At 42.7% G+C, this 27,835-nt stretch overlaps 2 protein-coding genes across 2 annotated transcripts; one reads left to right on the plus strand and one right to left on the minus strand.

Moving 5' to 3' along the window:
* Positions 1-5,577: 5,577 nt before the first annotated feature.
* CUNH6orf62 (chromosome unknown C6orf62 homolog) lies at positions 5,578-11,772 on the minus strand. The gene is made up of 5 exons (XM_054285160.1): positions 10,690-11,772; positions 8,918-9,094; positions 8,223-8,345; positions 7,358-7,492; positions 5,578-6,865 (listed from the first exon to the last, which is right to left on the minus strand). The coding sequence occupies exons 1-5, from the start codon at positions 10,816-10,818 to the stop codon at positions 6,740-6,742; spliced, it is 690 nt and encodes a 229-aa protein (XP_054141135.1). The 5' UTR covers positions 10,819-11,772; the 3' UTR covers positions 5,578-6,739.
* A 9,542-nt stretch (positions 11,773-21,314) lies between these two features.
* On the plus strand, positions 21,315-27,656 carry GMNN (geminin DNA replication inhibitor). The gene is made up of 7 exons (XM_054285043.1): positions 21,315-21,375; positions 22,161-22,225; positions 23,890-23,988; positions 24,320-24,452; positions 25,129-25,211; positions 25,292-25,402; positions 26,983-27,656. The coding sequence occupies exons 2-7, from the start codon at positions 22,169-22,171 to the stop codon at positions 27,184-27,186; spliced, it is 687 nt and encodes a 228-aa protein (XP_054141018.1). The 5' UTR covers positions 21,315-21,375; positions 22,161-22,168; the 3' UTR covers positions 27,187-27,656.
* The last annotated feature ends 179 nt before the right edge of the window (positions 27,657-27,835 follow it).

The following is a 27,835-nucleotide window of genomic DNA, read 5'->3' on the forward strand; positions in this document are numbered from 1 at the left end:
AGAGGATCCATCAAATCAACTGGATGCACTTCCTGATTTTGGTGATTACTGCTCTAGTTTCTTCCTATTAACATGTTCTGGCATCTCCAGTTATTTTTTTTCCTCATTCTTAAGTTTACCAGTTTTCTTACGTGGATTACTCATGTAAGTAGAATTCAAGAAGATAGCTAAAACCACTCCCCTCCAATTGCTATAAACCCATTCCCCTCACTGGAACACAAGAGTGATTTTGACTATTACCTGAAATAAAAGGCAGAGGGTGAGAATGAAGGAGGTGCCAAATTCAATGTGTGACAAAATACTGAGAATACTCTCAGCTGCATGTTCTGGGGCCACTCTGTCCTTGTTTAACTGTCCCACTGCAACTTAACACGACTTCCTCAATCAGCGCTGGCTGCCTCAGGAACCTATCAGAGTTAAGTGGTCCCATTCTATCACTTAGCATTCATCATATCTCCATAATTACAGCTGAAAAGCGCCCAGGCCAATTGAGAGTGGCAAACCTCAACACGGAAACAGCAGTATCCTCCTGTTCCCATTCACGCCTGGCAAGGACTGTCTCAGGCTGAGAGGGAAACAGAAATAAACCTTCCTGAAATAACAAGTGAATTCTCTTCTCCCTTACAATAGACTATTCAGCACAGTATTTTAGAACTGCCTAATTAATGAGAGGGACATCATTAACATGCAGGCCAGTTATTTCAGAAGCAGTTCATTAAATGGATTATTTTAAGACAACCTTGTCTGTTATCCTTCACCAGCAGCGGTATGTTGACCTCATAATTTATTTCAAAACTGAACTCAGGTGCAGAGATGATCTTAGAAGGAATTGACACCATTGAGCTTGCCTAGCTTTGAGAGTAAACTGTCAAGCATCAGACTTAATACTTGGAAGTGTTCTTTACTGATTTCACTCTAACCTACATGTGGAAAAATCTGTATCTTACTTTAGCTTAATCTCAAAGTAATGGAAACAAATTACTGTAATAAGGACAAGTGGTACATGGCTCCACCTGGCATTAGAACAAACAGACCTCCTGTGGAGCTGACCTGGTTCCATCACTGCAGATTTAGGCATAATTCCCTTACAAACAAGCAAATTGTGATTTCATGAGCTCATCGTGTGAATCATAGTAGTATACCAGATTATATATCCAGTAACTGACAGACAACTACAAGTTCCTTCTTAACAGCTAAAAATGAGACCAGCCCTCCCATATTGCAGTTTGTTGTATTTTGGGGTTTTTCTTTTAAATATACCAAACACTCAAATTATACTTATGTCTAGATGTCTGTTCTTACAGAGGCCACATAAGTGGCCATTTCATGCCACATTTCAGTGGTATGAAATGTTGAGGAACAGTTGTCTCTCTCAGGAAAGTAACTTCAGCTTCCCACTTCATGCAGTACCCTGTCCAGCCAAGTGTTTCATGCTGGTTTCACATCCCTGCTATTGCACAAACGTTTTCAGACTGACACCCACGGGCTTGCACCATGTACAAGCTTTACAGATGCACCATGTGCTTTACAGATGCCTTGAGAAAATAAGGGATCAGAACAGACTTGTTCCCACTGGCATCTGAAACCAGGGGTCCAGATGCTGATCAGGGCAGATACAGATCACAGATTAAGATGCAGTGATAAGGGGTTTAGTCATTAAGGATTCCAGCTCTTGAGAAGATGTCAGTGATAAACTAGGGAGAAGATAAGGAAGGGTGTCACTGCTGAAACAAATGTTGAACTATCAGAATTCCTTCTAAGTCTTTTAGGTCAAGCCACCCATCACAGGATTCTCACAGCTGAGCTGCTGGTTCACAATTCTCAAATTCACAAACCACCACCTAATAGGGATGGGGCAGGGATGTCAGGTGAATTAGGCTGTTAAGTAACTGTTCTGAACAGCAGTTCAAATCTTTTCAGCTTCATTGACTGGCTCTGAGCCACTGCCAGGGCATATGGAACAATTTCCCACTGCATTATATCATTCACAATTTTAGAATTTCCATCTGCAAAAAAAAAAACATTTAGGCAGAACTCCCCGAACCTCTTGTTACCTCATTGTCTCCAGGAATAAAAAAAAACCCACTTACATGCCTATTTTGCTACTTGAGTTCAGGGCCAACATGATGAGAGTTATCACCTTCATGATTCTGAAATGCATTCACTGAACCACTGCTAGCACCAGACCAGGATCCCAAGCTGCCATGGCTGTGGGACACAGCAGCATACAGTTATACAGTTCTCGCTTTAAAGAGAACAAATTACCTGCCACCTTTCATCAAACAAGATACATTTGCTATCCTTCAGGAAAAACACCAAAAATAAAACTAAACAAAAAAAATACCCCTATTTTTGTTTACAAAGACAGTACCTGGGGCTTGTAACTCTAGTAGAATTCTGGATCTTCGATTTCTTTTGCTTAAAAGCAGTAGTTGCTTGAATGGATTTCCAGAGTCCAGAACAGCAATTTTTTCAGTGGGTGCTCTAGCATACAGTAATTGTGCTTAAATTAAGGGACCTTTCCATATGTAAATCCTTTCCAAGCAGAAGTAGGCCACGGATATCTTCAGCCCTAAAAAGCATTTCAGTCACCCAAGCAGAAGAGAAATTACACTTAGCTTCAGTTAACCCGTAGAGCTGACACAGCCCTCCCTCTGCAGCATCTGCACTGCCCAGTGAGCCTGGTGAGATCCCTCCCAGCTGCATGCACAAAGCAGAAAGCAGCACCTACTGCTGCAGACCTTAAGGGTTTAATGATGTTTTGTCTCATTGCTTCACTCCAGAAAGCTGTTCCAGAGTCTGCAGGCTTACACAGCTTGTGAATTTACTGCCGCAATAAATGCAAAATGAAAAATCTGAGATGATTTTCCAGGCTAATAAAAGTAAATAGCAATTAGGTAAACTCACATGGCATGTCTGTCTGCTTAGTGAATGTAAATGCACTCTACCCATTCTTGACTTCAGCTATCATGCTCAATGGCAGTAACGTTAATGCAATATTAAATGAAGCCTCCAACAGTCCATTAGACTAATCTCACTATTAACAGGCAAGAAACCCTTCAGTGACTCTTCTCACTGTTCAACCCCCCAGATCCTGATTCAACAGAAGCTGGTGTTCAGTAACTGCACGTAACCTAAACGACTCAGCACACAAGTGCAAGAAAAAGCAGAGTTCTTCTGGCAGCAGAACAGGGGTGGGAAGGGAAGGAAGCCTGCAGAGCTCACAGGCTGCAAGTAGGTGCAAGGACCAAGCGTTGATAGCATTTGTGTGATGTTTTAAAGTAATTTCAAAACTAATCCATTGCACTTTATGTGTCAAGGGAAAGATGGGGTCATTCCCAAGGATCACAGCCTCTTACTGTAGTGCAGGCTGATCCTCAGGTTTGTATTTTCCAAGTGCAATTAAATAGGTCTTTCAGAAATGTCAGTTTTTTTAAAATCTAGGTCATTTTACAAGTTCCAATTTTCATCTTTCCACCTGCTGTTTTTCTAACACACCTGCTGCTTTTTGCAATGAAAATAATGAAATTGAAATGAGAGATCAGTATCCTTGATCTAAAACTTTCAATGTTCAGAGACTAGTAACCAATCAAGTAACCAATTTTTTCCTTTTACTAAGAGAAGCACTGACTAACCCCAGTGTTTCTACTACCTAACACTTAAAATAAATTTTCATGTTTATAAAATAACACTAAAGCTATAATATAGCTTTTGAGAGGGAATTTGAACTTTGAGACACACATGACAAAGGGCATCAACTGCCAATTAACTACAGGCCTGTTGCATTTTGGCAGTACTTGTACAGCAGTTCTGTATGAGTTCTCCATCTTACCTTATTTTGCTAACTCTTGCACAGCTGAAGAAGCTTGACAAGTGCAAAGAAGCTTCATAGTCATGTACAGACTATAACATTTAAGAAGCTTCTCATCACCCAGGAAGCACCTGACACAAGCTTCCCTTCACCAGACAATTCACTGAGATGCATTTAATATTTAATGGTCTTCTGTTTACTTATTTTATCCCTGCCCCCCTGGCACTTACCAAGGTCTCATGACAAATCCTTAAGCAACAGCGCAGTTGAACTCCCATACTCAGATGCAATATTGAGTGTATTTCAATTCTTGGTAAGGGAGCCACACAAGCAGTCGACAATAAGCAGTAACTAAAATTCTTTTAAGAGAGCCTTTCTGTGTTTACAAACAACTCCAAAAATGAGGTGCACACCATCACAAACTGTGCTTTGGAAAACTAGTTTTGTGAGATAAGACCTACATTTTGAAAAAAGACTACCAAAAAGCCATTAAGCTTATATAAAGAGGGCCTGAAACCAAAAGCTAGATGTTATGAACTACTTCCATTCACTTCTGAAGGGCATCTTGCTACAGTAACTTAATGGAAGAATATTTTGAGATTGAACTGCAAGTTCCATTGACAAAGAGTGGAACAAGAATTTAATTTTTTCCCTCAAAAGCTGTCCTGTTTAAGGGAAGAGAAACTCTTCAAAGATGCCAAATGATACAAGAACAAACTCACATATCCCCCCACATTCTCAGCTCTGAAACCTGTTGATCCCTTATCTTTTTTCCCCACTACTTAGATAATGCAGATGATTCTCAACTCCCTCTGACAGCACAGCAAAAGCATAAGGTTTGCAGGCTGGGTAGTATAGACCACATTTAACAAAATTAGTTTTCCAATTTTTTGCTTCCTCTAATCCTGTGCTCTCCCAAGGAAGCACAGTATGGTTTGTCATAAGGAACAAATGAGCAGCCTGTCTTACAGACCCTGTACAGAACTAAAAAAGGAATCAAACACAACCAGTTGTTTCCTGTAATACAGAGAATAAAGTTAAAATCTGTATGATTGCTGACACTTGGAAAGCAGTGTACACAGCCACTCAAACCAACATCTTGAGGCTTTTTCTAAGAGAGACCAGACTGAAGAAAACCCAAATACCTAATGCAAGAACTGTCATTTGTTTGCTAACCAAGGTAACTATGACCCTACTCTCACTGTGGTGAGATGATGTCCAAAATGACAAATTAAGAACAAAAGATGGCACTTACTAAACAAATTCTAAAATTCAGAAACTTAAATGTTCCTATGAAACTTAGCTCAAGCTTCATGTGGACATTTTGCATTATGTCTAACAGATCATTCAAAGAAGAGCCACTTAAAGCTGAGAAATTTTCAGTACTATTAGCAGGTATGGTGGTTACTGAATATTTTAGAAAGTCTTAGCGTTATTTCTTTGTAACTTAAGGCAACTATGAAAGTGAAGTTGGAACTTTCAGGTGGCATTTTTGTAGGGTGTTTCATATTAATCTGTAGGAACTTAAACCTTGGAAGTAAAAATACTTATGTACCAATACAGTAAGATACTAGTAATGCCATTATTTCTGACCAGTACTTTTCAAAGCATATGGCCCACATTTGCAAGAACACCTTTGCCACTGATCTTTGCTAATCTTAACATTTTACAGTCTGTACATTTTCAGTGTTTGTAGTGGGTGACACTCTTAAGATGCAAGATGCTACTAAGATTCAATTAATAGGATTTCCATAAATAAAACCAGCCATCTTTTACCTAATTTATTTAATTTTCAATTTTTTCCAATTCCAAACAAAAGCTAAATACAAGTTTTAAACAGGTAAGCACTAGTTTTATCCAAAGGGAGTAGGCTTATGCAGTTTTACTCCAGTAAAACACTCAACCCTTAAGCAGAGCCTTCTTTGTCATCAAAACTATACAGTAGTCTTCCTTTTATCATTGCACAATCTTAAAATGTTCTGTCAGAACCAACTTTTGACACTCCAAACACTATTTTACATTGGTTTATAATGTCTATTCCAAAAGAAAGAAAAAAAACAACCTCAATGGGTTTTCTGTAAGAAATGTTTTAGAAACCAGTATTTCCTGCACAGTTCACCTGCAAGTTTACAAGTCTCAACTCTCAAGAAAAAATAATCCTCTACCAACATTGTTTCTGCAGCTATTATTTTACCTTTTTTGAGCTGCTTTAGCAACTTCAGACTCCAGGTCTGCCTCATCTGTATAAATGCATCCAACTCAAAAGAATACCTTCATACAGTTATACAGCAACTTGGGGAAAGAGATCCAAAACAAAAGTGCCAGTAAACTTAAGACATGGCCCAGCAAAATAAAAGAGGCAAAAAATGCCTATACATTAAATGAGATGCCTTTTTTTTTTTAGGAAGATTTCTTTCCCACACTTATTTGCTATTGTAATAGCCACTTCTTCGTTCATTAGAATGAATGATAGTGCTCGTCTATACAATCATGAACAGCAAAGCTATAAGGCTTTTATACCCGTTACATTCACTTCTCACCCTCAAATACTGATGGTTAACATTAGAGATGTTAGGGGGCATGACCAGCACAAATGGGAACACCACCACAAATGATCACCTTGTGCTTTCAGATACATTTGTTTCAATGTACAGTCCCTTCATTTCACATATCAGTAAGATGCTGATGCAGTGCAGAAGTGTGCAGAGCATCCTCTCTTTCACAAGGTCCATGCAGAAAACATCTAAAAAAAATTGCAAAGTTCTGAGATACAAATGATTAAAAAAATCCAGGATGATCAAGTTTCACAATGTATAGTGTTCTGAATATGAGTCCATTTTCTTCTAAATTCTGAAAGAATGAAGTGGTGAGGAAAGTGAAAATCCACTGCTGCATTCTGTGATCTTCCCCATTTTGCTGGCCAGTACCTTACTCTGGCATGTAGGGACGGAGGTGATCCTCTATGGTACCGACCGTCCAGTGAGTGAGCTGCTCCTGTGGCAGGTACAGGCAGATGCTGCATAACTTGAAGATTGTAGCTTTGTTTTTTGGAGTCTAGAGGCAAAAAAACCATAAAGAAAAATATTAAGCCTAGCAGTTAACTCAGGACTAGTAGGCAGATCCCCAAAGACATTTAAAATTCACTACTTCATACACATAAACAGAGCTTAAAATTAGTCTGCAAATTCTAATGCATAAGATGTTTTCACTATTTTTCACTTGAATTATTTCCATATTGTCACCCAAACCAAACCAATGCTTTAATTTTTCTTAAACACAGGCCTATTTCAGAACTTCTTAAATTTTTAATACAAGAACATTATGTGTTCTTGTTCTATGTGAACACATGTGTCCCATAGTTAGTTTTTGCACGTATGAGTTCTATTTATAGTGGAAGTTTCCCCTGAAACTGCCAAAATGCAATCATGAACGCATGATCAGTTTTTCTACTTGAGTGCCTTGCAGCAAAATCACTGATGTTCCCAAGAAGAAAAAGCTTTTTGTGATTAAAGTACACCTGTTAAAACGAGGAGAAAAGAAACTTACCTGCAAGTGCTGTCTGTCAATGAAGAGAAACACTGACTGGTTAGGGTTGTTGACAACAATTCCAGTCTTGTCCTTTCGGCTCAGAACATGCAGAAACTGTTTTTCATAGTCACCATGATGAAATTCAAACTTGGCCTACATGGTGTGAGGGAGGGAAATAAAATATTTTTCAAGACAAAGCTCATGTGTAACCCATTAATTTTCTTCAGTCTGGGGCTTTACAATCACTTTTGTTCTTTCCTTTTCTGACCTATTCTAAAAAGAAGAAACTGAGGACCATGGCAGTGTCTTGACACAATTTAAAGAATCCCCTAATTTCATTCTGTGAACACTGCCATCAGCCATTGCAATGACATATTAACAATTCAAAGGTACAACTTTACCTGCAGCATATATAAAACCCAATTTACCTTCCTATGGCAGAAGATCCCTGTGCAACAATTTATAATGCAAAGGTTCCATCCATCTCACTCTTCCATCTAATCAAATACAGCAACTTGGAATACTGACAAAACCTTAACAACACTATCACATTTAGACAAAGATTGGATGGTACTAAGAGGCACATCTAATCAGCTCCTACAAACACAAACACACTGAATGCCTTTATACACATGTGTCATTTGCAAAGGCCCTTTGGAAACTTACATTTTGGAAGGGCTAATACGACAGTGCATAAAAATAGGAGTCAGAATTTGGCATTAAGAACACTGACTGCTTTATAAATAAATTTGGCATTCAGAACACAGACAGCATATTTTTCTAACATCCACAGAACTTGCATACCTTATCAACTTAGTGGTTAAAGAGAACACTACCTCCAGGAACAAGTTAGTTACTGAAGTCAAAACCCAAAACCAAATACCTGAACAGGCCTAAAGGGCTCATCAGACCCCTTCCACCGGGAGAACAGGAGACAGACTATCTTCTCAATATCATTACGAGGCCATAGAATGAAGTCCATCTCCTGGGTACAGCCGATCACATCCTGTGAGCAGTAAAGTTCTTTAGTTACATTCCCTCCAACGGTAAAAGACACAGGTAAGCAACTTATCTATACAGGCACATACTTGAGAGGTGATACTTGTACAACATTTGTTTGATTTTCCATTTGCATTACTCATGCCACAGCTGAAGTCTTTCTTGCATGCCACTGAATTTCGTATCATTACCCACTTAATATAAACTACACCTTTAAGAAAACATTAGCAAAGACTGACTGTCTTCTAACATTCATAAAGCAACATCACTGAGATGTACAGCAGGAGCTGTTGCAAGAATTATTAACACATGCCTTCTAGAGGACAAAGACAGCAGGATGATACAATTCCCATGGCACATTTATTCAGAAATTCAGAAACAAATGAAAGGTAAAACTTAAGAACTACATATTTAAACAGTTTCAGAACTATTATTACCCTACTGCTACTCTTCAAACCAGACCACATAAACACAGGCCCACAGAGGCCTCATGCAGCAAATGAGAAAACAAAAAGGCAGGATTAGCCTTAGGATTCCCAAGGAAAAGCACAACTCAGCAAGCATAAAAAGGAGCCTTACCCTGCGCATGGACTGGTAGCGGGGTGCATGGAGCTGTACTACATCCTTCTGCAGTAGCTCTAAGGAACTTTCCAAAGAATAGCTGGAATCCCGCACACCTTTCAGGATATTTTCTTCATAGTTATTGGTCATGACTGGTATCACTTCAGACACTTCAAAAAGCGCTGACTTCTTCTTCTAAAAAAAGCACAGATTACATTAAGATTACAATCCTTTTTAGGAAACCATAGGTAACAGTTTATTTCAGGATTTGTGATTTTCTGTATAATGTATAAAATACACATCACACAGAGTAGGACTTTGACACAAATCACTCTAAAATTCACATGCAAGAAAGTTCATAAATTAAACAGAATCAGACTGACAACTTCTATAAAAGCTGAACAGATTTTTGTAGTCTCCAAAAATGCAGATTCACATATCAATCTTAAAAACACTAAGATTCTATATAAACATTAACAGAATTACTCCTTCAAGTAGAATATACAACTCTGGGATGACCAAAAACTTCTGCAAGCTTCTCTCTGAAAATCAGGTAACACCTTTTTTCTCCTTTTCAATTTTTGACAGTTGGCCTTTTATGAAAAGTGCAATCTTTCAATGCCACATTTGGTGACAGCAAGTGACTGAGATCCCCTCTGAAGTTAGCTATAATCTTCTCAAAGGAGAACTATTTTCATTTGCTATATAACTTACATAATCACTACAAATATTTCAGCATCTCTCAAGCAAGGCCAAAACATTATGAGAATGTAAAATCTCTAAAGTTTATGTCTGTTTCTAACAGCTTTCTTACAGCGCACTGGAAGTCCTGATCTGCTTGAGAGACAAAGTGTAGCTCACCAAATAATGCCCCCCTTCCCTTCCCCCCATCAGAACACAGGTAACTATTTGCTGACCACGCTGACTTGAGCTAAACTCCTACTTTAAGCAAAATGGTATGGGATGGACATCTTCAGTTCCAGAAGAAAATTTTAAGTAAGCTTTTCAAGGAAAAGCAAAATCTATACATATGAAGAGATTAAACAATTTCAGAGCTCATCTACATGTATTATGTACTGTGTTGCCATTTGCTTCTACCTTAACTTCCTCATCATGAGTTCAGCACATTCACTTCCTCCCTCCAAGTACCCACTTCCCTTAACGTTCTGTGGATAAAAGCTCTCCCACAGCTGCGGGTCTGTAGCTGGCTTTAGAAAGACCCAGCTCCCCACCCAGATGTGTGGAATTCAGCAGCAGAGGCGGCAGCCAAGCAAATGAAGATTTTCTCTCTGCCCTCCCCACTCCCTTTCAAGATGACAGCAGCAGTTCCACATGTGCCTGCGCACTTGGGCCATTTCCACATCCCATCTTGGACTCCTCCCTTCAGCTGCCGGGTCTTCCCTTCTGCTTTCACCAGATCAACACACTCGGCAATGGCCCCAGCCAGACTGCCTGCACAGTCCAACTGCTCACAGCCAGCAATGGGGCAGGACAGACCCCAATTAGGCTCAACGAGTCGCAGGGTTAACTTTGAAAAACATCTACCCAATACAGAAGTTACTAAGTAACCATTTCAACAGGCACTGGAACCCTCCTTCTGCCTTACAAAACGACAAAACCCAAGAGCCAAAATGACAAATATGAACTGAGTATGATAACAATTAAAAAAAAAAAATAAAAATCAATGGACTCTGTTAAGGATAAAACATTTGATGCAATCAGGCAGTAAGACTTTGCACAGAACACTTAAAACGCAACAAACACACAGACACGCTTTAAAACCAAGTTACCTTGTCTTTGAACACAAAGGCAATGTACATCTTGAAGTCAAACTGGTCAGCTAAAGATTCTTTTTTCTTTCTAAGCTGAGCACGAAGTCTGTTCAGAGCTTGTTTCTTCCGGGAGTTTGGGTCCCCCATTTTGTAATATAGGTGGTACTAAAGCCTTTGGAAACTGTCGCTAAACTATGGGCACCTTTTCGTAAGACTTAAGTACAACAGAAACAAGTCGTTTGATTCCTGCTAATACAACTGAATAGATCAAACGCTAATGTAACCCAGAACCGCACCTCAGGCAATATTTTACGAGAATGTCATATTGGAGGGGTCAAGAAACAAAGAAAGTAGTTGTCCAGCCATGGCTGGACAAGAGGTTTTACAATGAATCAAGAAAAAAACCCCAAAGAATTTCGAAGAGAAAAATTTGAACAGTTTAGCTGCAGGAATAAGTGGGAAAGAATGAAGGGGGAAAAAAAGAAAACAAACCCCAAACAAATCTTATCACAATTTATGTGTACAATAAAAAGCAACTGGCACAAGCCCAATCCATGGGGGGGTACTTTTGCTCTGCTTACAAAAAAAAAAACCCGAAGCTGAAATTACAAACTGCGTTCTACCCCAGCCAGATTCATGACTCTACTGATTATTATTCTCAGCCTTCCGCTATTGCTATGTTGCCTGTCTTTTTCTTTAGAATTATTACACTTGGTGGAGAGCAGAGAAAAGGGTGCAAAGGAGGAGCGCACAACCCGGGAAGTATGACATTTCTCTGCCGCCAACAACAACAAAATCAACTACAGACAACACAGCGCTGGTTTGCAGGGGAGCAAAGAGAAAAGACAGCGGAGTCATTTCTAACTTCATCCTGCTCATCACTACCCTGAGGCTACTGCTGCCCGAGAGGAGAGGGATCATGATGGCCATTGACAAGGGGCGGGCAGGGATTCTAAAAGACAGTATTATCTCACCGAGAGACTTAAACCTGAATCAGTGCCCCGAGCCCGGGCTTGCTCCCTAGCAGTGGGAGCGCCCTACATCCCCCGACGCCTCATACACTCCCTGGGCTGCTGATGCCCCGGGGATCCTTCCCTCTCTCTCTCTCTCTCTCTCTCTGCTGCGAGCACGGTCAGCCGAGGCTGTGCATGGCCGGCGCTCTTGGATTCCCTTCGGCTTCTCAGTGCGCGCAGGGCGGCCGCGCCCGGGGCAGCGGGACACCCACAGCAGCACCGCCTCTCTCCCCTCTCACTTCATGGCCACGACTCGGAAAACATGGAGTGCGTTCCGCTCCTGCTTTTCGGTGACTGATTTTTTGCGAGGTTTTTGTTTACTTTTTTTTTTTTCTAATTGCAACCTAGGTTGCAATTATAAACCTCTAAATCACCCTCCCCCGAAAAAAAAAAAACCAAATCCCCAATTATCAGGTTATTTTCTTCCTCTCTCCAGGCATTTTTCCCCCTCGCCAGGTGTTTGATTTGTCGGGGTTAAAAAGTTTTTTAAAAGTTAAAAATTCGTCGGACCACGTTAAGAAGAGGAGAGGGGAAAAAAGTATTTCTCCCCTTCTCTCCCTGGAGAGAAAGGAACAAAAAACCAAAGGAGAACAAAAACAAACAAAAAAAAAAGGAACCCCTCCCAAAGCTTCCCCCCGAGTTAAGCAAGAGACTGAGAGGCTCCGACGAGAGCCCGGGACCGTGGCCCGCTCGCTACCCGCAGCCGGCGGGCGCAGGAGGAGCAGTGGAGGAGGAGGTGGCGGCGGTGCTGGCAGCACGGAGAGGAGCCATGTCAAGATAAAGCCACGAAGCCGCGGAGCCCCCCCATCCCTGCCGCAGGGGACACGGTGACCGGGCCGCCCGCTCTGCCGCTGCTCGGCCCCGACCTGGTCCCCATAGTCTAGCTCAGCGCCCCGGGGCCGGGGAGTGGGGAAATGGTGGCGGAGAGAGAAGGAGAAGGAAGAGGCGACGGCGGCGGAAGGAGGAGGAGGAGGAAGAGGACGCTGTCCCTGCGCTAGCGGCTCCTACGGAGGAGGGCGGCGGGCATAGAGAGATCCCGGAGCGGCGTCGGAACAGGACCGGGACGGCCGGGAAGAATGATGAGAGGGCTGAGGAGAGCCTCTTTTCGCCCAGGCGGTCCCGGGACGTCCTCGAGGGCGACGACAGGAGCGGGCAGGAGGGAGCTGGAGTGCCTGCGCCTCGGCACGGAGCGAGCGCGGAGTGCAGCTGCGCAGCCACCACGGACCCCTCAAAATGGCAGCGCCTGAGTCACACAGGCACCGCCCTACCCGCACAGCCGGCGCGTACCAAGCCCTCGTGCCTCTGGGGGGGCGAGGCACTGTTGTGACTGAGGCAGTAAAGCTCAACCTCGGTAACCACTGTGGACACGCCTTGTCGGGAATGGCAGGAAGCAAAGTACAACAGCGGCTTGGAGCGCCTCCGAGCTCTCACCGCGCCAGGAATCCGCACTGCCCTGCACTTTCTTCCCCTCCACCCCCCGCGGTCACGCCTCGTGTAACCGCCCGCTCGCCCCGCGTAGCGCCCGCGGGACACGGACCCGGATGGGGCTGCTCAACGCCGTTCTCGGGGGCGGGTGGGGGGGGGGCGGGGGAACGACGACGGGCAGGGTGCGAGGCGAAGGGGAGGGAAGAGCCATGCCCCACCCCCCCCCTCCGCCCGCCCGAGGTGGTATGTGCTTGGGGCAGCTCCCCTCCGTCCCACCCGAACAACGCCTGATCCCCAAATTCCGTCACCTTGCGGGAATAGTTAAACTTAAGTACTTGTTTGCCTATAACATCACCAGCCTTAAGCGTGGTGATGTGATAGCTAAACAAGGCTTGCAGTGGCACATTTTGTGTAATTTGGTCCGTCGCGGTTTGTATTCAGCCGGTCCCACGTATGCAAAGTAAAATTGAAAATAAAACAACAATTAAAGTCCAACATGTATTCAAAGCTGACATGGCGAAGGGCGTGTCTGCAGCGCTGATCTCGCCACAGCAGCCAGTGTGACAGCCCGCGTTCCTCCGTGGCGGCCGCAGCGCTTCCCGAAGAGGCTGGCTAAGTTTGATAAATAAGTAATTGCTGTTCCAGAGACACAAACCTAATCCTTGGAGAGAAGTAAGCGGTTTTATTTCTGCACTACAAGGACAGGCTAATGCCCTCCTTCCCTTCCCGTTCTCTGGGAGGAAGGAGGAATGGCATGGAAGCAATGGACGCCAAGCGAGGAGACAGCCTGCTGTTGGGCGCTCTCCCTGTGGGAAGGCCCAGGGCGAGTAGGAGGAATCGCCATTCCCAGCATCGGGCCCGGTCGTTTGCTGGGCCATCCCTGTGTGCCAGGGAAACCTCCTCGCTGTCCGACGTGCCCCGGCCCGGGGCTGCTCCCGAGGCAGCGCAGGTTCGCAGTGCCGGGAGCCGGGAGTTGGTGTGTGCCTCAGCACGGCCCGGGCTGCCCGGCTGGGTGAGCGCAGCGCTCCCACCTTTCCCTGGAAGCTGGCGCCTGTGACTCCACGGAACAGCGGCGAGGTTACAGAGATTACAGGCAGAAGACAAGTGCGGGCACCGTCTCTCTCACTTGATCGTGTTTCAAAGCCCATGCAGCATGCCAATGGCACTCTCCAGTAATTCCACATTTCAGTGTTTGGTCCCCCAATCTCTTACATGTCCCTGCCGATCCCCCTTGTTCTCTCCTGGCCCTCAAATTAGCTCTTTTCCTTTAGCACGCCTTTCCTCTACAGACTTTCCCTCGGACCTGTTTCTCCTGCCTATCTTGTAGGCAGGAACTGTGTTCAGCCTTTGGACCTCGTTATCTTCCCTGAGTGTTACCCAGACCCTCCGATGGGAACAGTCCTCTTGCCTTCCCTGACCTGGGCATTGCCCAGAACATTCCTCTGTTGTTTGGACAAGAAAAGAGCAGAACATAATTTTTACCTACTTAGAGATTGCTGTTCAGTCCTAATGGGCAAGGCAATGCCGATGGAAAATAACCCTTTATTTGGTGTAAAAAGCAAAGCAGGTAAATAAGAGGATCACATTAGCTCCGCACTTCTGTGGCCATTTCAGACTGCCATGAGTTTTTTAACAACATCATCAGGCTGTCCTTCAGGAGAGCAGTGTTTAGATAACAGCTCTTCCAGCCAGTTCGGTCCAGTTTTGTTTTCCACGCTGCCCTGTGCGACATTTTGTGCTGCAGTCTTGCGCCCGCTGCTATTTTAAGGCATGACTCACGCTTGGCCTGTGACCCTCTTTGTGCCAGCACAGCGAGAGCTCGGCAGCGCCTGACGAGGGGATTGCCCGGCACAGAGGGCCCGCGGGGGGAACTGGCGCCCTGCCCACCTGCGGAGGGGAAAGGAAGGCGTTTTCTGCCAGCCCAGGGGCTCCAGCTGCCCTGTTGGGTGTGGGGATGCAGTCACAAGGGATCGGGCAGCTGCCCAGCCCCAGGCTGAGGAATGCACCCAAAAAAATTTGTCAAATGTAGTGCTGGTGTAAGAGCACTTTTTCTTCTGGAGGGCTTTATAGCAGAGCTATGAGGAGAGGAATATATATACTTAGATGAAATATACATATATAGATGTGCGTGTCTGTGTGTAAAGGAAAAGGGAGATCAAGTACAAAGTATTTATTACGTGTTAAGCAGCCACCACCTGTCTTCTGCAAACTCAGGCTGCTCAAATCCCTTCAGAAAGGGATGGGGAGCTGGAATCACTCCAGGTTCCTTCTGTAAAGACTGGTGCTCCTCCTTATACAGACAACTTCCTTTCTTTAGCAAGCTCAGAGATTTTTTCCCCTTTTGCTCATTGTCTAGTAAAGGTACCCTGACAACATTTAAGCAAATGAGTCAATTAACCAACCCAGGTATGTTTATTATACATTTACATGCAGAAATTTTGCACTATTAAATTAATGAGTACTGGCTGAGTCTTGTCCTACTTTTATACAGCTTCTGTTCTGCTTCTGTTTCTCCATCATGAAGAACCTTATAGGGTAGAAAAATCACATCATCTTAGTTAAAACATATGTCAAAAAGTAAAATCTCTTAATGGAGAGTTAAGACTTAGCAAAGTAAATACTTGTATGCTATTGATCCATAATTCTCTTGACTACATAATTGCATATTATTGTTATGCTTCATACTGGTTATGCAATGTTGCATCATTTATAAAAGAAGTTTGTGGCCCTGGAAGCTGGGTGTGTATTTTGCAATTATAACACTCGATCCAATGACAGACTGCCTCTCTTCAAATCTAATTTAAAACAATGCAAGGCTTATCACTGAGAAGAAAGGAATGTGCATGTTATACAAAACAAACCTGACAAGTAGGTTGTGGCATTATATGCAGTAATAGTTCTCTTTTTTTAGGCTTAAATCCCATTAACACAGCAAAAATAGTGGGTTTTGTGCATGATAAATCGAGGCTGAGTAAAACAGCCAGCAGAGTGGGTCAGCCTCTGCTTGGTTAGCATAGCACAGACAAATCAGCTGGTGTCCTTGAGGCTTTCCACTGAGCAAGGAGGACTGTGTACACCAGCACAAAGCTGCAGTCCTGTACCATTGGAGGAGGCAGGTGCACACAGACCCCTCTAAGGGCTGGGATTGCAGCAGCAGGGCTGCCATCCTGCAGAAATACCATCCTGCAGAAATACAGAATCCAGCAACATGGAAATGGCCCCTGTGAAGGTAGTCATGTACTCTACTTGTCTCAAAAATATATTCCTTGGGAGAGAAAGTGAGTCATGGAATTTTGAGAAGCAAAAGTTTAAAATATCTGTTTGACAAAAGTTTTGAAAGTTTAAACTATCTGGTTGCTGGCTATGCTTCTCTGAAAACCTGGTATTTTCGAGTCACCATGTTATCATATCCTCACTATTTTCAGTGAAACCAAGCACTCCTTTGCATAGTAACTTGTGCTTTTTCTGTAAATTAGAAACCGTTGATAACTTTATAGATACACCTTGTTGATTTGGGTTTCTTTTTCCTAAAATTTCTGTAATTTCAGAGTCTAATTCCTGTTTTCAAAATCACATATTTACTCATAAGCATGTGGGCAAGATTGTACTCTAATGCCTCTGCTCTTAATTTCCAGCTTAATTAATAATTACTTAAAATTAATAATTTCATTTTAATAAATTGTCAGCAATTGATATGTATGTTATAGACATATTTGGGAAGAGATTAGATGGATTCTGTTATCTTTCTTCTGTACATTCCACACATACTGTACTGTATGTTAGAAGTAGAATCAGCCCTGAAGCTACTTGCTTCAAAAACAGAACTATGATTAATTCAGTGCCAAATATTTATGCATCAGACAAAAATAAATACGTATTCTTTGTAAATTCAAACAAGACAAATTAGGTGGTAATTAAAACTCTTTCATATACTTCAGAAGCTACTGATTCACTCGTTTCTACATTCAGAGAAAACAGTTTCTAAGGCATAAGGGGAATGCTTTTGTGCAGAGAAATGTCAGTGTTTTAATGAGTACAACATTCCTTATATTGTGTTCTGGACCCAGTTAGAATCACAGAATCATAGAATGATTTGGGTTGTCCACCACTGCCTACTCCTTCTTGTAATGGACAGCAGTGGACAGAAGAAAATTAACTCTACCCCTGCCAAAAGCAGCACACCACTGCACACCTGTTGCTACAATATTAAGCTTCATTTGGCACTTCCTTATGTCCCACCTTCTAGTTTCAGGGGCCTGTGGTCACAAAATGGGACATAAGTTCTTGGGCACGTGAGACACTGGTTTTAAATAATGTAGGTTTTGTGTTTTAATCAGCAGATGCTTGCAAGAATAAGGGTAGAATTCAAAAAAACTTGTTTTATTTGTTCAGTCTGTAAATAATATTCTAAATACTTGCAGTCATCAGCAGCTTTAGCTTATTATTAATTTGTAGCTTTTATAGAGATGTTTAATTTTTAAATCTTAAAGCACTTTTATAAATTTTTTTTGAAGCTGTGGGTTAGGACCTCACAGTATCTTAAAGGATGTCTTTCTTAGTGGCTCACACAGTACTCAACTAGGGAAAAAATAACCAGGTGAGATGCAGATTTTTCTTTTAACTTTTCACCTCTGAGGCACTCAGGATCACGGTTCACAGGACAATCTTTTGTTCTAATACATTACATTTGTGTACTCTCTGGAGAGATCTAATTATTAACAGTGGCCATCACCAAAACCCAGTGGGCCTTATGAATTATACCTGGATTGTGCCGCGTACATAACCCACGAGTTTCACTAGCATGCAGCCTTCCGTGCCGATTAACCCAGGGAAAAGAAGACAAACCGTGAATTTCTGGTCGATAACACACGAAGCACGACGGAAAAGCCAGAGGCGGAGGGAGGGGAAGCGTGATGCCACGCTGCCACCTACTGTCACCCTGCGGACTGTGGGGAGCCCTTTCATCCCTGGAATAAATATCGGACAGGAGGGCCAAGGGAAAATCAGCGAGACACCCCGAGAGCCACGGGTCTTAACTGGGTCGGGGATTCCAAAGGCGGCCTCGGGGCTTCCTTCCCGAGCCCTTTGCGGGGCTGCGGCCGGGGCAGGACTGCGGTGACACATTCCCTGGCCCTCTCCCAGGGTGCTCCTCTGCAGCCCAAACACACATAGTTGTTTTTTACAGTAAACATGAACAAAGAGAAGCTCTTTTATGATATGTATGTAATAACATAGTCCACACAATTTTTAAAAATCACAATGAGGTTTACCTGTACTTAATGGGGCAGGTGGTAATAAAGCGTCCTTAGGCAGCCCAGAGCTGGATCATTATCTGCAGAGAACAGAAAGGGCCTTGACAAAAGGCAGTGTGACTGTCAAGTACAAATTCGTCCTTGCCAGCACTTCATTCAGATGGCCAAGTCCAGACTGTCCCTCTGCAAGGCTTAGGAAGTTTCCACACACTGGCATGTCAGCAATACATGACTCCCAAGCTGCTGGAGACTCAACTATTCCCAGGTTCTCAGGCACAAGAAGTCCTCCAAGTTGTCATTTGCTGTAAAAACTGATAACATTTATCAACAGCAATGGAATACAAAAGCTCTAGAAAGTACACATTCTCTGCTGCCGTGAATGATCTAACGAATTGGCTGAGTTCTATGGGAAACCTCGGCGTGTTTGCTTAGGCTTACTTGAAGTGCAAATAGTCATAAGTATTCATGACAGAGGGTTTTTTTTTTTTTATGAAACAAACAAGCTGAAATGCATTATATTGCACTCATTCTGAAGAAAAATATATTCTGCTAGCATTGGGTTGACAGATTTTTTGCATGTAAAAATGTCCTAATCCCTGTTCAAATTAAAACTTTGAAACTTTGGCTACAAAAGGGGAATTATTACAGTAAAATAACCTGGAAGCTTTTTTTTTTAGGTTTTTTTGTTTTGTTTTGGTGAGGTTTTTATATCATTATACTGGTTTCCCATAATTAAGGTTATGAATAAGCTTCTACTAATAAACTCTCAGTGTTCTTTCTGAGATGGTGATGGCGTTCTTTACAAACCTTTCTGAACTGAAAAGACTGAACTCTGGGACATGGTGGTTCGTAAGAGGACACGTTCTTCAGCTGGATAAATTGAAGGAGTGGCAGCTTTGTAATAAACCTCCAGATTGTATGCCTCAAGCAAGGAACAAATTAAGAGAAAAAACAAACAAGACTGTCACATCAGAACCATCTCCCATTACCTTGGACCCTTCCAATTACAATATCTCCAAAAGCAGTTATTCCACTTCTGAACTGTAAATCCAGCTGAATTTATTTTTTTTTTATGAATTAAACCTGAATTTTGAGAAGGTAATGTCTGAGAAAATTTCATTTGAAAACATAGTATTTATAAGACATCCAATTTATATATCGCAGCCATAAAATGCACACAGTGCCTCTTAAGTATGATTTATGATAGAAATTGATGCATACATCTAATTTAAATGTTTTGTATAGTTTTTATTGGATTTTTAAATTTCTGCATAAGAAAACATAAAATGTAAAAATAGGAATGTTTTTATGTTGTGCTCATATAGGCACTACCTGTATCAAGATTTTTCTGAAAGGACATTCAATGCTGGTAGGATTTGTGTGCATATATAACCAGTTACACATACCTGCTGGTGTTTTGAAACCTGGAAATTTCAAATTTCCGTCCAGAATCAACAAGAATTAAACTAACCTAAGAGCATTAGTGTTTTTTTAGTACTCTAACAGAACAATGTTAATTTAGATTATGTTTCTGCATGTGTTATTTTCATTTGCTGTATAGAAGACAAAGTTTACTGAGGTGACAGCTTGCTTATGATACTGTATTATTCAAAATAACAAGAAGGGACCTGACTGAAAAACTGCAGAAGGACATTATGGCATTGAGTGATGGGCAAATACAGCAATGAAATTCAATGCAGATAAACATCAAAGAATATGCATAAGAAAATATATCTTAATTTCACACGTTGAATGAAAAACTTTGAACTGGCCATCACTCAAGAATAAGATCTCAGAGTTACAGCAGATTTTTCCACTGAAATGCCAGCCCAGTGTTCAGCAGTGGCAAATCAAATGCCATCCAGTTCACAAAAGAGAAGGAAGATGGAACAGCTTTCATGTCTGGCATGGCCAAGTATGCCTGGGAGAGAGAACTGGAGAGCAGTCTGTGTAACAGTGGCCTAGATGAGGGCAGGTTGTTTGTTGTCCCAGTACAAGGACTAGGGACATCAAGTGACAATATCAGAATCAGGTTCAAAGAAGAAAAAAAAAAAGATGGTGTTCTTTAGACCAAAGATTATTTGAGCTCTAGAGGTACTTGCCAAAGGATATTGTGGACAATGAAAATTTCAATGGGTCAATGAGACACTGAACAAGAGAGATTAGCTTTATTTCCTGATCCTTGTTTAAAGATTTCTTAATACATCCTTTTTTTATGTTCTGCCTTTCTTGCTTTCATGGGACCGTGACATTCTACTTAAAACATTCTCATAAGTGCCACAGAATTTATTTCCAAACAGGAGACCGACAGAATGGCAGGCTGAATAAATGCTTCTCTCTGTAATTATTCTAATTTCTATTAGCTCCATCATATTGCCTGGGAAAAATGTTGATAGCTGTTCTGTGAGACCTTGATTGTAAGGAATGTGTCCCTAACTCGACAAACTGTTTATTCACAAATCAGCAGAAGATACCATTAGTATAAATAAAAGATAAATGTGCAAATATTTGCAAGAATATAATTGTCAAGTGGCTTCTAACAAATTTAACAGCACGCCTGAGGCATAATTAATAAGAGCTGTAGTCTATATCATGCGCAAAATTAGTGTTGCGTAGCAGTTATTGTGGCTTAACACTGCTAATTTCCTTCCCCGGTTTTGCAGGTTGTACCGTGTTGAGGCAGGAGCGATGAGAATAAGGAGAGATGTGATTAAATCTGATCTGGCACAACTCCTTTATCAGTAAAACAAAAACAAACAAACAAAACAAAAAAAAAAAAAAAAAAAAAACAAAGCCAGAAGCAGCCAAACCCCACCGGACAGCGTGCAGCCGCGCGCGCCCCCTCAGCACCGGCCGCGGCGCGCGGGGCGGGGGGAGCGCGGCCTGCCATTGGCTCGGAGAGTGCCCCCGAGTCACGTGACCTCCGGCGCGCTCCTTATAGCGGCGCGCCGGGCGCAAGAAGGTGGGTGTGTGTGCGAGGGCGCGCTGCGGGGTCCGCGCGGGAGCGGCCGCCGGTGAGCGGGGCCTTGGGATCGGGGGAGGGGTGGGAAGGGGCCGCTCTCCGTCTCGGCTGAGCCTCCGCCACCGGCGGCGGGTCGGGGCCGCGAGGTTCCGTGGCCGAGTTTGGTTGTTGGCGGGCTCGTGCCTCGCTGTTCCCCATTGGCCGCGGCGACGCGCGGGGAGGGAGGGGCCCTGCGAGCGCCTGGCGGGAGCCTGGCGGGGGGAGTGGTGTGGGTGAGTGCCCGTTCCCCACAGCCATTGCGGGTGTGCGCCTGGGTCAGCCCCGCCAACACTGCGAGCTCCGAGCGGGAGTAGGGACGGGGGATGGTGTGGGTGAGTGCCCCGTTCCTTACAGCCACTCCGGGTGTGCGCCTGGGATACCCCCAGCCCTGCGGGCTCCTGGCGGGAGCCGGGCTGGAAGGTGGTGTGGGTGAGTGCCCCGTTCCCCCCTCAGCCACTCCGGGTGTGCGCCCGGGACACCCCGCCAGCCCTGCGGGCTCCTGGTGGGATCGGGACTGGGGGATGGTGTGGGTGAGTGCCCCGTTCCCCGCAGCCCGGGACACCCCGGCAGCGCTGCGGGCAGGCCGCTCCGCGCTGTGCGTTCCCGCCGCTCGTGTCTCGGTGCAGCCTCCCCCAGGGAGGGGCTCTGCTGGGGCCCGCTGACCGCGCCGTGCGTGGCTGACTGCTCAAGGCAGCCATGAAGGCCGGTAATACGAAATGATAATGGTCTCTAACTAGTGTTTCCCGAACTTTAGGAGTAGAGGGATGCTGTGTTAATTTTAGTGTTTTTCTCTTGCAGTTGATCTCATGAATTCCAAAATGAAGCAAAAGTTGACCGCAGAGAAGTCCTCAGGATCTTTGCAGGTATAGGCTTTAAAGCCTTGCAGCTAGTACCTCTCTGTGACACAAGCTTCTCTGTCCACTGAAGGAATATAAAGGGATCTGTTGCAATGTGCTTCCACCTGGCTTATGTCCATTTGGCTTGAGTAACCTCCTGGCAGACATTGTGGCTTGGGAACATGCTGTCCTGCTTGGGTCTATGTGCTTATGACTACTTTTTTTCCTATTGCTCAGCAAGTCCTTTTTACTTTGACACTGAGCTTACTGTCTCTCCGTTTGGCTTTTCAGGGTTGGTTTGGTTTGTTTGTCCTGACTATGTGCCTTTGCTTACTGGATCTGTCTGGCTTATGCTTAGGGGTTGTACGGTAGGTTTTGTAGGCTGTTCTTTATGGGTGGGAACGTCTGAAGAGTTCTGTCTGCCTTGTATTGGACATGTTTTAACTGAGGTATTCAAGCAGGCAATTCACTTTCTAAAGTCACCTTTGTGAATAATAGTTGCCTTGGAATTGATGGAAATGCTTAAACAATTTAGGTTTTTAAGAGTTAACTGATTAGGTACAAACTTTAGTAACTTTTCTTGGTAAGTCTTTTAATGTAGGCCCTAATCAGACTGGTACAAAAGTGTATAAAATAGAGGCTAGTGGCTCTTGTATGATGACCCATAGTGACTGGAATGGAAGCTCCAGGTATTAGTGAGAATTGCTAATTGATAGGTCTGATTTATGGCACTCTTGTCCCATAGTGTCTCTAGGGTGTGAATTGCTCGGTGTGGCTTTTTGCACTTTCAGTGGGTTCGCTTGACTATTGGCCAATAATTTCTTGGCAGAGTATAGCTAACTCTAATCCTAAGTAACAGCAAGCAGTGTCTGCCCCACGGTGTGATTCCTGTTCCCACAGCAGTTAATGTTTGTCCTTTGGTGGAACAGTAGGATAATTGGCGGCAGGAGCTACCGTGGGAAAGGCGAGCTCTTGTCCCGTGAAGCACGGTGTGAATCGGTGACTTTCTCACGCTGGCGTGGCATTGTGTCCTGGCTGCTCTGCTTGGTTGTCTGCCATTGTTTGCTATCCCATGGTGGCAGTGTAACCAACCCAGTCAGAAAGCTTTGATGCAGGAGAGAGGCATTTATGCATGATAGCAAGGGTGATAAACATACTGGTTAGACAAAACAATAGCCTCTCTGGATGGGAGCAAGGAAACTTTTGATCCATTTTAATGGATAATCAAAGCAACACATCTATTTAAATGAACACTGTTTGCTGGTGTGTTCACAGGTTACAAAAACAGCTACTGCCTGATGTGCCTTTACCACCTAACTGCAACTGCAATCACTTTTGTCCCTGTCCCCAAGGGTCTGAGACTGCTGCTCTCAAACTCAAAGTTTGAGGGGTCCAGCTAAAGTCACTGGCCTTGAAATCTAATCAGATTTCTGCTGAAGTTCTTTTATGAAAGGTAATGTTTCCTAAGAGACAGGGATTGGTTATAGCTTCATGTGATTAACATCTATCTCTGGTAGAAATAATTAGATCCCCTTCCTTGCAAAAGCCTTAATATAGGCTACAGTGTCTTTTTTTTTTTTTTTGTCTTGAAAAGATGAATTGTGTTACCTTAATGGAAGCATGATGGATTCCTAATTTTCAGTTGATGTAAAGAAGAGTGGCTGCTGTCTGACCCATTTCTGTCTTTTCAGAAGTACCTCACAGACAGCACATGCAGTGCTGCCCGAAGACCGACTCTTAAAATGATCCAGCCTTCAGCAGCTGGTAACCTGGTTGGCAGGCATAATGAGGTATAAACTAAAAGATAATTTGGAAATATGGAATTATTTCTGGTCGTAGTGAAGTGCTTTTGAGCTGTTAACTGAAAACTAATATATTTGAAAAAAATATAATGTGCTAGCTAGAGTGACACAAGCTTACTATTGTTCTAGTAATAAACATTATTAAAACCTAGCAATTTCTGAGATCTTTGGGTATTAAGGAAGATGTTTAAACTAGAACTATAATGTGAAGAAATTAGACTTAGACACTTGCAGTCATGAGTGTGCAGGCTTAGAAGTTTGTATTTTTGTGTAGGCTGAGATGTTCCTCTAAACTTTAACCTGCCCATGTTTTATGCAGAAGAAATCTTCGGTCAGAAGGAAGCTCTGGAATAACAAATTTGCCTCAAAGGCTTCTAAAGCTGAGGTGTCTGTGGACAAGGAGCAAGAGAATGAGAATGATGTCATTCAGGCTGAAGATCTCATGATGAAAGGTATGTGGTAATTCCTGAAATGTTTTCTTGCACTTTAAATGCTATGCTGCTGTTGGAGTGCTACTTGAAACATATTTCCTTTGTCATTTAGATAAGGGCTTTGTGGGTTTTTTGTGATGTCTAGCAAGAGTTGATGATACTTATCCTCAATATTAAATAAAGTATAGATGTCTAGTATTTAAGAAGGAGTTCATGATAACCAGAAGCTGAGAAGCATTGTGTGCAGCAGTGTTAAGGAGTCTTGTAGCTTGTTATTTTGGCTGGGCTATAAGTTTTCCAGTGACTAACAATTAAGTTGAAATGAAAGCCTGTTCTGCCACAGCGTGTTTGTGCAGTTTCTCAGAACCAGTGTGGATGGTGACTTGGAACTAACACTTCTGTCTCCCACAAAGTGCACATTCAGAGCAGCATTTGCAGATGTGGCCATCTTGCAGAGCCTGCTGCCATGCTTGAGGCAGCTTCCTGAAGGCACTGTGCAGCCATTAATGCAGTGTAGGACCTGTTCCCTGTAAGCTTGTGTCACTAGTTGTAGTTCTACAGCTACTCTTTGAAAACACTATACAGAGTGAGTGCTTAGTATCACTGCTCATAGAACACTTGTATACAAGTTGGATATCTTAAGGTGCTCTGAAGAAGTCAGTCTTACCACAGACTTAATGTAGCCTCTTAAATTCAGGAGATCCTTCATCTCGCTATTGGAAAGAAGTGGCTGAAGAGAGGAGGAAGGCTCTGTATGAAGTGCTTCAAGAAAATGAAAAGGTAGCTGCTCAAGGATGTCTAACTGCTAAGGTTACCTGGCTATTGTCTTCCTCTTCTAACATTTTGTTCTTTGAACTCAGTTGCACAAGGAAATCGAGCAGAAGGATGGTGAAATTGCCTGCCTAAAAGAAGAAAATGAAGAGCTGATGTCCCTTGCTGAGCATGTGCATTACATGACCAGTGTGATTGAGGTACTCAAAGTAATTTCCAGTTAATGTTGTGGAACAAACCAGTGAGAAACCAGCCAAAGTATTTATCATGAATCATGACTTCTGTTTTATGTGCTCACATGACTTTTCATTTTAAATTGCTCTCTGACCTGTTTACTGCAGGATAGCTCTAATTCTAGAGTCAAAAAACTCCTTTTTTTTTTTTCCCATCTTACAACCTAGGAGTAGTAAGAATACGAAGATGGATATTTTCTGAAGGAGGAATTCAACCTAATCTCAATAGAATTAGGATTTGCATGTTGGAGATTGTGATAAGGGAAGGAAGAGTTGATTTTTCACTTTTTTTGGGATAACTTAAATTCATGTGCTTAATAGGTTGGTACTGGCTGTGTCCTTTGAGAAACTGAACTTAAAACAGAGTCACAAAATAGAGCAGTGAGAGGCATTCTCTTTGAGGTCAAGGTTTTCTTGTCAAGGCACAGTGCCAGTTTCACTGCCCAAAAAGGGCTGTACACAGAGTCTCTAGGGTTCATAAACTCAAATTTCCTAACAGCTCCCTCTGAGAGTTCCTTGGGGTGAGTAGTTGTCACTAATTCCATGGCTCCTTCAGTGGGAGAGGATTGTTTGTAAGAGCCTCTGAAGCTGTGATAAATACATAGATAGGTGTGGAACCTTGATGTTGTGGCTTTCAGGTTGTTTTTTGCAAGAATTAAGCTCTCATTAAGCTGGGATATGAAGCTGGGTGCCTGGCAAATACTTTGAGCCTGTGATGGCTAGACTGAGAGGTGGAAACAAAATGCAATATTATTGCAAGTAACTTGTGTAATCAAGAATTAAATTTCATCAAGTTACTTTTCAGTTAGTGCAGTTATTTAGCTCAGCCTTGAAAGATTGCTTTGCTACACTTGAATTTTTTTGAGGTTTGGGGAGTACTGCTTGTTAGTGATAAATCCACTGGCAGAAATTACATTACTTGAGGAGTTGGACTAATATAGTTGGGAACTTCTCTACTGTTTCTCAAAAGTTAGGATCACTTATTAATTGTAAGCTGCTCCCTTCTGAGGCTTAAATGAGCCTAAGGGATCCATCAAACAACCAGAAGCTTCAAAACGGTCCTGTTCACAGTCCTGTTTATCTTCCTTATGTTGGGTTAGGTGAGGAACTTCTAGGTTGATCAAGTGCTAGACACTTCTGGATCTTAAAGCTCATCTCGACTTAATGTAGCTTTATCATCTCGAAGTAAAAATGGAGTAAATTGGTTGTACAGTAAGTTTTCTAAAATTAAACCTATAGGGTACTATAGTAAATACTTAACTTGGGAACCAGTTTCCCATGTTTTGGATTGCATGAGATTAAACTTGTCCTACTGAAGAACCTAAGAAAAACTGAACAAGCAAATGTGGTTTGCAAGTTAAGAGGTAGTAATTTGAGTTGAACTTGTATCATAAGATTTTTTTGTAACTGAGGAATGTTTTGATTATATCAACAACCTCCCAAGAAGGTAATTAGTTGGCTTAATTTCATATGCAGAATCTTATTTCACTATTTCATAGTTATTAAGTAGAAAAATATTAAATTTGCTGTCTTCTGTTTCTTTGTAGAGGCTAACTGGGCAAGCACCTGACAATCTTGAGACACTGGAGAGTCTGGCTCTAGAGGAATCCCGACAGGAAAATGAAGAGCACAGCTGTGGAGATGAGGCAGACCGCCCTTCTGAGGAAGAGCCATCACAAGTATTGTCTGGTTTAAGGGAGAATAGATCAGATCTTCCTGCAAAGGAAGCAAGCCATTTGCAACTGGAATGACAACCTTTAAATAGGCTTTTGTATGTGGCTTTTAATTGCAGACTTCCTTTTGAAAGGGTATACTAAACCTCAGGTACAGAAACTCTTGTGGGAACATTGCAGATGTTGGTATTTTTAACTGGAATTATGTAGCAGTGGGAGGAGTATCTGAATACTGCATGGAAAATTTACTACAGGCTGCATGTAGTTGCCTGTAGGAAACGCAAATACTGTGTATTTCAACTGTTGTGTAAATATCTTTCTTATCAGTTGGTCTGACATGATGCATGAAAATTGATAAATAAATCTTTGCTTTACCAAAATAGTGTCTTAATTGACAGGGGAATGGTTAATCCTTGGTACAAATCAATTATGACTCCTGTAGATGGAAGCTTTCAAGTTTTTAGGGGGAATGCCTGGGCAGGTTTTAGTTCTTTTTAGATTTGCAGAATTCTGGAGAACAAAATTGCTTTTTTTTGTGGATGGGGGGGCAGGGGGGCGGGGGGGAAGTAAAAATTTGTGTGCTGTTGGTGAGGTTTCAGAAAATCTTCCTGGGTAATGAGAGTCAAAATCTAAAGGTCAGTTAGATTTATGATTTTGAGGTTTTTTAAAATTAATTTCCCCTGCCTGCTAAGGAAACATTTTGCAATCTGTGTAATGAGAGCTTAAG

This window comes from Melozone crissalis, unplaced genomic scaffold, assembly GCF_028551555.1.
Source record: "Melozone crissalis strain CALT ecotype California unplaced genomic scaffold, PUWL_Pcris_2 ptg000042l_1, whole genome shotgun sequence".
Lineage (NCBI taxonomy): Eukaryota > Metazoa > Chordata > Aves > Passeriformes > Passerellidae > Melozone > Melozone crissalis.